The sequence below is a fragment of the Amblyomma americanum genome, chromosome 1 (assembly GCF_052857255.1).
Source record: "Amblyomma americanum isolate KBUSLIRL-KWMA chromosome 1, ASM5285725v1, whole genome shotgun sequence".
NCBI classification, from domain to species: domain Eukaryota; kingdom Metazoa; phylum Arthropoda; class Arachnida; order Ixodida; family Ixodidae; genus Amblyomma; species Amblyomma americanum.
Window position 1 is genome coordinate 409,239,475 of NC_135497.1, and position 9,488 is coordinate 409,248,962.

General features: G+C 47.5%; 2 protein-coding genes across 4 annotated transcripts in view; both read left to right on the plus strand.

The window, feature by feature from the left end:
* LOC144115801 (uncharacterized) overlaps positions 1 to 3,891 on the plus strand; it is a 59,300-nt gene extending 55,409 nt beyond the window's left edge. For all 3 annotated transcript variants that reach the window (XM_077650293.1, XM_077650294.1, XM_077650295.1), the window contains one exon: positions 1,364 to 3,891. In XM_077650293.1, the coding sequence (XP_077506419.1) occupies positions 1,364 to 2,597 (1,234 nt within the window). In that variant the 3' untranslated portion in view covers positions 2,598 to 3,891. The remainder of the gene's footprint in view (positions 1 to 1,363) is intronic.
* Positions 3,892 to 4,037: 146 nt separating this feature from the next.
* LOC144115800 (uncharacterized) lies at positions 4,038 to 8,337 on the plus strand. Its single transcript, XM_077650292.1, has one exon. It carries the CDS (start codon positions 4,981 to 4,983, stop codon positions 7,501 to 7,503), a length of 2,523 nt encoding a protein of 840 aa, XP_077506418.1. The 5' UTR covers positions 4,038 to 4,980; the 3' UTR covers positions 7,504 to 8,337.
* Positions 8,338 to 9,488: the final 1,151 nt, after the last annotated feature.

A 9,488-nucleotide genomic window follows, 5' to 3' on the forward strand; every position in this document is an offset into this window, starting at 1 on the left:
TTTTCTCTAGGAGTTCTTTAGGGAGTATTTTCAGTGGCCGCCATGCTGGTGTACATTAAGAACGACCACAAACGCCGAAAGGCAGTGCGCTGTGTCTAATCGGCCTATCACCTCCTGCTCTGGCCTGCACCGTTGAAGCTGCGCGCTGAACACCAAAATGACGCCCGTCACGTCAACTGAATATGCTGCTCTCCATAAAAGCTCGTGGTATTTCGCCTTGTTGCTCTGAACTCCACTGTTGTTGGTTGTCAGGTGGCGATAGCACTGAAGTTTGATTCGTCATGTGTACAGACCCTCTGAAACTGCTGCAGATTTACACCCCTAGCCATGGTTTACTGCTGCTGCGAGCCTACAGCACCACTGGCACTAATGTAGTTGGCGATTCCTACTAGAAAACTTCGCAGAGCCGGTAAATTTAGGTTGGTGATAAAAGCTGGTTTACGGCCGCAAGTGAAGGAGCGCAGTCGTAAAATGAAGGAACTGGCCTATTGTGCTTCCAGAATTGATTTGACGACTGCCTCGGGCTTAGCCATTTCGCAGTATAAGTTTGAATTTCCAGTGTGCGTCCGTAGTCCCATGCACCTGCAGCAGGCTCAGAGCTAGCTTTTTTTCTTATTTCATGGGCCTACTTACATACTGTCTATCGGACCTTCTATAAGTGACACGAATAATGTTGGTGCAGTAATTATTTTTTTATAGGTTTATTGGCAACAATATAAAGAAATGGGTAGACGTATTTGTCAAGGAAGGAAATTGCTTGTATTGAGAAATTCACACCACCGCCGCCAAAGCCCGTTTATAAGCTGAGCTGAAGTTTGCGTTGCGACAGCCTTGTTATGTATCAGTGTGCACAATGGTTCATCGTCATATGTGATGGCCCGTCATTTACCGCGAACGAACGAGGCAAGTACTGCCATCGACATGAATGCAAAGTCGCGTCTCTCTCGAGGTGTTGGAAACTGGTCACGAGTGCCGAGCACAGAAGTCCCATTGTTTCTATTCTTTGGAAAAAAAAAGAGAGAGAAACGTCGGAATTCCCGCGACTACGCCATGCTTTAGTGTAGTTGCTCGCTTGGCTCTGCTTAGATAGATACTTCATATGAAAAGAACGACAGATGCAAGCATCCAAGCACCAACGGGTGCTCTTGCACGTGTACCTGTTTTTGACGTCTTCTCAGTGTGGGGATTTTGCTTTCTTCAATTGTCAAGGCTGTGTAGTACTGCTCGCAAACCGCCAGGACACTGTAAAGCATTGTTCTTTTCGATTTTACAGCAGCAATAGTATTAGTAGCAGCTGAACTTGCTTCCGCCTTCCCAGTTATGTCAACCTTTGTCTTGCTTTTCTTTTTCTGCACTACGATAGTGGAAGCAACAAGCCTGGAGAGGACCTTGAAGACGGCAAGGAGGCGGGGCAAGTGGCCGAGGAGTCTGCTGCCCACGCACAGAAAAAAGACTCGTCCTCGAAAGGTGACAGCAGCAGCAGCAGCAGCGGAAGCGATAGTGACACCAGTGACAGCGACAGAGACAGCAGCGCTGACAGATTCTTGCTGAAGATTCATGACCTTCCCGAAAACATCACTGCCGAGCAGGTTGCCAGGCACCTCAAGCAGGCTGGCGTCAGAGTGTCGGGAGGCAGGCTGGGCATCCTCCTTTTGACCCGCAGCAAAGGCGACCTGCCTATCGGCAGGGCCTTTGTTGAGGTGGCATCAAAAGAAGACCAGGAAAGGGCCCTCAGCTACGCGTGGGAGAGCGCCAAGCTGTCAGGTCACCGCATCAAGGCCTTCCGGGGGCAAGTGGACGACGTCCGCCGCTATGTTATGTCGAGAAGGCCAGCTTTGAGCGCACTGCACAAGGGCGTCACATCCAGTTGTGTCGTGCAGGTCCGCAACCTGCCAGTGGGCGCAACAGAAGAGAAGCTGAAGGAGCTCTTCTCTCATTGCAAGGTAACGCAAGTAGAGCGTGAGAAATTCAACTCGGGTAGGGCCCAAAGAGCGGCGTTCATGCGCTTCATGTGCCCCGACGAAGCCCAAAGAGCTTTGGCCGTGAACGGAAGGAAGCTAATGGGCCAAAAACTCGAGCTGTGCCTCGTGCCGGAAGACTACGCCGACAGGCTCTTAGAAGGGGATCTTCTAAATCTGGCGTCGTATGCAGAACAGAAGGGTTCGCGGATTGGCACTCGAAGAGTGTCGGGCACCGCGCGACGCGCTGCAAAAGAGGCCAGCCTACGGGAAGGCGCGACAAACTTCCGTTTGGCAGAGCCACACGAGCTGGAAGCGATCCTTCAGACGTCAGAGGGGCAGCACAGGGTGGTCGCCGAGGGCCTACCTTTCAGCATCGCCCAGATAGAAAACTTTCTCTGGCCCGCGAAGCCAAGCCTGGTGGTTCGGGTTCGACGCGCCAGCGGCGTTATGTCGGGGAAGGTCGTGATAACATTCGCTAGCCTAGCCGATGCCCAAGAAACTGCCAAGAAGAACGGTCATATGATATTTGGCCGCAGCGTCAGGATAAAACTGTTGATGCCTGGCACACCCAGCGGCGAAGAGAATGACAGTGTGACAGCTGACGTGGCAACGGCTTCCTCACCTTCTTCATCTTAGTAGGCAACAGCACCTGCTTTTGTTTGATTTTTGCAGGGTTTGGGAAAAATAATTACCTGAACTTGTGTAAAATAATCGAACGTATGCGTTGCAGCGTGCCGTGAACGGAAGTTGCTTGCACATTTTGCATTTCCTTTGTGCTGCTGTTGCGGTAGTTACGCTCTTGAAGCGAGCCATGCGGACGCAATGTAGTCTTTACGCGGTAACATCGCAGACGTTCGTAAGTTAGCCGCTCATTTCCCGTTTGACTTGTATGCTTGTGTCCCTGCGGACACCCACCTTAACGCGTCAAAGTTATTTGCTATACAGCGTGTTCAAAATTAAGACTTTACTGATTTTTAAACAAAATGTGAAACACCGTGCGCTAATGCTGGTTTTGCACGTTAGTAACGCGGCTAGGCGGACACAAATTGGGGCAATAGTTGGCCCCGTAAATTCAGTAATTTTACAACTAAAATTCATTAACTTTTTATCGGCTGAAGTTAGTGGCGATATTTATATTGAGAACTATTATATTGAAGATGTTATGGTGAGGCAGTTGCTTTTCAGTGCTATTCCATTTTGTAAAATTTTAGACGTGTGCATCTCAGCTAGGACACAGGCGAGTTACTAAAATTTAAAAAAATAGAATAGCCCTGAAAAGCAACTGCCCCACTATGACATCTTCAATATAATGGTTCTCAATATAAATATGCCTGCTAACTTCAGCCAATAAAAATATTATTAATAAATTTTAGTTATTTACTGAATTTATGGGGACAATTACTACCCCAATTTGTGTCCGCCTGCCCGCACCGCCGACATGCAAAAGCAGCATTAGCGTACGGCAATTCAAATTTTTTTTTAAATCAGTAAAGTTTAATTTTGAACATGCTGTATAGATTGGAAGTGGGTATCGTTCTGTGCACAGGACAGGGTTAATTGGAGAGATATGGGAGAGGTGTTCTGGGTTTTTGGCGTGCCTGTTCCGCAGAATTCGGTCCATTAGCTCATTTTGCTGTCAACTCTCGTCGGCCCCTTCGCTATCAGGAACAGGTCAGTCGAGTTCCGTTGGCGAAGAGGCCGCACTTATCTCTCAGAGTGAGTGACGAGCTGCAGCTTAAACCGTCACGTATCTAGGTGTACTTGGAGACGTAAAAGCATTCGCGATGTAGTTCGTAAAGCGACATTGTTTCAGTGTGAAGTGTAGTGTACATACTGTAAAAGAAGGTACTTCTGTGCAAAAGCAATGAGTGATATGCACTGTGTCTGAAATGAGTTGGACCAAAGTTGAATAAATGTTGCACATTGCAAATATGCATCAACTCTGTATCCACTGCGATGGCTCAGTGGTTACGGCGTTCGGCTGATGACCACGATGGTGCGGTATCAAATCCCGGCTGCGGCGGCCGCGCTTCGATGGATCAAAATGTGAAAGGCGCCATGTGCTCTGCGATGTCAGTGCATGTTAAAGATCCCCATGTGGTGGAAATTAATCTAGAGCCCTCCACTACAGCACAGCCCCGAAATTTTGATTTGGTATAAATGCAACTTTATTTTCGATTCAGCTAGCTAACATTTTTTTCTTGTAATATTCGAATATAGCGAAGCCTTCTGGTTGGAAAGCTCTAGAGCTTCAAATGAAACGCAATATGTCGTCTAAAAAAAAAACTTGGGGCTTTTTTAACCAGATTCTTAATGAGAATATGCGATAAATTTTGGTTGCCTGCCATCTACAATGAGTGTCTAATGTTCTTGCGATTTTCCCGGCAAAATTTCAGTTCGAACCAGTTTCATTGTGCTCTTATGATATGCATGAGTCTAGTCATTCTGGAATGTTCGCATGCCGTGCATTAAATTATTCTGTGGTATTGTACTAATCCTACCCACTAATACACCTTTATCCATTTTCTGGGGTGTGCCTACTTCTAACATTTTCAGGGTCCTCAGATTTTCAAATTTGGTGGCGCCCTTTAAGGGGGGATGCAGGGATCAGATCGCGAAAATCACGGAAAAAATCGATTTTTGGAAAACGGCAGATTCGGATTCTGCATTACCTTTTCTATCACAGCTAAAAAAATTTCCGCCGAAAACAGTCTCTAAGTGTACCTAAAAAATATTTTTTTGACCGCGGGTCGCAAAAAACTGGCCAAAATCCGCGCAAAAACGGCCGATTTCAGAGCGCGATACCGCCGCACCTTCACCGCCACCTACGGCAAGTTTGGTGTCACTGGAAAGCTTGCTTCACCGCGGTTCTTCTCCCAGTGGAACCACGTGTCTACGATAAAAAATAAATGCACAGACGTGAAAAATACGAGGGCACCCGCGAAGTCGCAGCTAGGCGCCGATTGGCCGCGCCAGTCACGTGGTGCTCAGCGCGCCCTGCGATTGGCTGCCGAAAGGCATGCCGCTTCTCCGGTTGTCTGCTGCGCGCGCGCTTCGCGAAAACGATAGTTTGCAATTCAACTCGTGCTGTCCGTTCTGTATTTTCGTCAACTCATCTGCTGCGTGTGGTTTCGTATGTGAGCCCGCGATGGAGCGTCGCACGGGCCAGAAGTACAGGACGAAGTATGCTTACGGGAAGCGTAAGCGCAAGCCTCCTATTCCAAAACAGAAGCGGCCAGCAGCAACTGAACCGCACGAACGGAGGTCCGCTCTGATATCCAGTCACGCCGATGTGTCGTCGGAAGCAAGCCTGCCCTTGGAATCAGCGACCAGCAGTGAATCTGGGGGCCTGGCGCCGTCCGCTAGCCATGACATCGCAGTGCAGTACCGACCCGGACACAGTTCCGTTTTTGCGGCGGCGAGTGGCGGTGCGGTGCCGGTTCAACGGGATGACGGTGAAGTTTTCCCTAAGCAGAAGCACACCGTTCAGGTGCACCTGCCCTCGGAATCAATAACCGGCAGTGAATCTGTGGGCCCGGCACCGTCCACAAGCCGTAACATCGCAGTGCAGTACCGACCCGGGCACAGTTCCGTTTTTGCGGCGGCGAGTGCCGGTGCGGTGCCGGTTCAACGGGATGACGGTGAAGTTTTCCCTAAGCAGAAGCGCATCGTTCAGGTGCACCTGCCCTCGGAATCAATGACCGGCAGTGAATCTGGGGACCCGGCGCCGTCCACAAGCCGTGACATCGCAGTGCAGCACCGGCCCGGGCAAAGTTCCGTTTTTGCGGCGGCGAGTGACGATGCGATGCCAGCTGAACGGGATGACAGCGAGCTTTTTCCAAAACAGAAGCGCACCGTTCAGGTGCACCTGGAACCACGTTTTGTGACCTTGGAAGCAGCTGAGGAGCAAGCGTGCAGCGTCCGTGCTACACTTCGCGCGGTGTCGTCAACGGAGCGCAAGTTCGGGTTCGCGCGGCAGACAGAGGAAGAATCGGCCCCAGATGAAGATGAATTCACATTAATTCAAGCTAGTGTAATGAATTCGATAATAGGGTCTTTACTGTGCCCAAAGTGCTCTAAGAAGAGGTTGTCAGTGAAGCACGAGACTAAACTGGGCCTAGCAGTAAAATTAGTGCTTTCCTGTGGTGCTTGCGGCCCTATTGCTTCACATTGGTCATCAAAAAGGAAGTCTGAAGGAAGGACTTTTGAGGTCAATATAAGAGCTATGCAAGCCATCAAGACCATTGGAAAAGGGCCCACTGCCCTGAACGACTTCTGGGCCACAATGAACGTCTCACATCGTGGGCTGCATCAAAAAACCTATCAGGGCCACCTAAAAAAATTGTTTAAACCTGGAGCAGAGGAAGCTGCACAAAACATTTTTGCAGATGCTGTACTTGCTGTAAAAGACGTCTACAGCAAGATGCAACCATCCAGCCCAAGTAACATAACAGTTGTGTATGATGGCACTTGGCTTACACGAGACCACAGCTCTCGCATTGGTGTAGGATGTATTATCGAATTTTATACCGGGCTTGTGCTGGATTGCACCGTACTGTCAAATTTCTGCCTAGGGTGCTGTCAGCAACCAGCGGAGAGTGACCCTAGCTATGGCACTTGGATTGAGCAGCATCAGTGCCAGAAAAACACAGATGCTGCCTCAGGTCAGATGGAGGTGGAAGCTGCACTAATACTTTTCAGGCGTTCTTTCAGCAGCTATGGCCTTCGCTACACGAATGTCATATGGGATGGTGACAGCCGAACATATCTTGCACTCTGCAAAGATGAGGTATACGGCTTCATACCCCTGACTAAGGAGGACTGCATAAACCATGTGCAGAAGAGGATGGGCACTGCACTCCGCACACTGGTTGCAAGAGCAAAGAAAGGGGAGCCATTGGGTGGGAAAGGTGGACTCACGCAGGACCTAATTAAAAAACTGACCAATTACTATGGTTTAGCCTTGCGCAGAAACACCGAAGTCAGTGACATGCAAAGGGCCGTGATGGCCACATTGTACCATGTGACATCTACAGATGACGAGCCTCATCATGAGCTGTGCCCACCTGGCCCTGACAGTTGGTGCAGACATAGGTCAGCACAGGCCAAAATGGAGCCACCACCGCCTCATAAGTACAAGCTACCAAGACGTGTAGCAGAGGCATTGCTACCTGTCTACCAACGCCTGTCTGACCCGCAACTGCTGGAGCGTTGCAAGGGCAACAAGACGCAGAATGCTGCAGAAAGCTTACATTCTGTCGTCTGGTCAATGATTTCAAAAGATCAGCATGCTTCATTGTTTGCAGTGGAGACTGCAGTCCATGAAGCAGTTGCACGCTACAACTTTGGTAACTTGCGTGCCTACACTGAAGTATGCAAGTCTGTGGGCATCAAACCCGGTAGCCTTGCCTTTGAGAGAGCTCAGGAGAAGGACAAACAAAGAAAAAGAAAAGCATGCAGTGCAGAAAAAACGAAAGAGCAAAGGCATAAGAAGACCCCTGCAAGCAAAGACACCAAGTATTACAGCCCTGGGGCATTCTGAAGAACATGTGGCGGCTGTGCAACTTTAGAGCCAGTTTTCTCAGAAGTGAGTTTTGAGCCGACTGTCCTGCTTGCAGAAAGCATAGAACAACTATGCCTTGTCGGATTTGCATGAGGTTTATTGTGTTGTATTTCTTAGTAAATTCTCTGTGCAGTGACATTCCTATATTTTTTAATAACTATCTCATTTTTTTACTGCTTAGCTAAATTAGCGCGTTGATAACGACCTCATTTTTCAGACATGGATATGTTGTCCTATGTAAAAAAAATTAAGTGATAAAATTATTTGGAGAATGTCACTGCATGAACTATTCATTTTGCTAAAATATAAAAGCAACTGTGGGCTTCTACCATGTTTTTTTGTCATGCCAGGCTTTCTGCAAGTTGAGTGCAAATAAAAATTTGTAATATCAAAACTACTCAAGATATATCAATGAAACTTTGTATTTAGTCATTCTGCACACTTTCCAATAACCATGCCAAATTTCATTGCTCTACTACAAAAAATAAGGAAATTGGCTCCGATCCCCACCTCCCTCCTTAATTGGTCTACTGGTGGTCACGTGTTGTTGATTACGTCATGACTCTCAATTGCATTCACATAGCGTCCTTGATCACCTCACGCCGCGGTTGCCCCAAAACCAGAGTGGTGCGCTTTGCACCACGGTGGTGGTGCACTGAGGTGGGTCAACATCGAGTACAAATTAAACGAGGACAGTACATGGGCCTCTATAATTTCACCTCCATTGAAATTCGACCACCGCGGCCGGGATCGAACCCGCGTGTTTCGGGTCAGCAACCGAGAGACGCGGGTTCGATCCTGGCCGAGGGTGTCAAATTTTGATGGAGGCGAAATTCTAGAGGCCCGTGTACTGTGCGATGTAAGTGCACGTTAAAGAACCCCAGGTTGTCGAAATTTCCAGAGCCCTGCACTACGGTGTCCCTCATAGCCTGAGTCGTTTTAGGATGTTAAACCCCCATATTGGTTTACGTGTACGGGTCCCAAATGATGGCAGGATAATCTAGTATTGGAAGTACAATGGACTTGTATGCAAGTAGACGAACGCTAGGAGTGAAAAGTTGAAGTGCCCTTCGAAGAAAAAAATTCGTATTAGCATTAGCTATCACATAATGTACATGTTTATTCCAGGTAAGATTATTCGTAATCCAAAGCCCTAAATACTTATATTAGTACATCTCTTTTAGTATGTTTTGGATGCAGGAGTACTGGAATTCTGAAGGCATTTTTTTTTGCGAGTAGGTTTCATATACACGTTTTTTTTTAACTTACAGGCATTTACGAAGTGTCACACCAAGTGATAGCTTTACTGGATACATCATTTAAAACCGTGTGGTCAGCAGCACTTTTAACTTCATAAAGAACACAGTCATCAGCATACAATTTAATTTTAACAGGAATGTCTTGCACGATACCGTTAATATACCTATGATGGAGATAAAAGAGGTCCAAGCACCGAGCGCTGGGGAACACCTGAGTAAACCGAAAGTGCATTAGTGTTTGTCATTGAATACTACGCATTGATGGCGATCATGAATGTAGGCAGATATCTATTGCATGAGCTGAAAATTTCTGAGCAATATATATAATTTTAACAATAGTTTTTTGTGAGAAACCTTGTCGAATGCTTTGGAGAATGCATGAAAATAGCATCTGTTTGATTACCGTTATTTATTGACATAGCAAAATCGTGCACTGTTTGGACTAATTGTGTGTACGCTGAATAGCCTCTCCTAAATCCGTATTGAAATTTAGTCAACCCATTATGCTTGTCTAAATGTTCTGAAATGTGTAATATGCTATGTAATTCTTTGGCATTTCGTTGGTGGGTTGAGATATGGATTTCGTTGGACTGGTTTCGCGTCGCTCTGGTTCCAATCTTATGATTGCATGTGAGGCCGAGCCGCTGAGGCTCGTGCCGTGATTGACGTAGAGGTATTCGCATTCTTCTGTCGGCGATCGGAACC

Excerpts from the sequence above, each read along its gene's own strand:
- LOC144115800 (XM_077650292.1), top strand. The coding sequence starts at position 4,981 with ATGCCGCTTCTCCGGTTGTCTGCTGCGCGCGCGCTTCGCGAAAACGAT.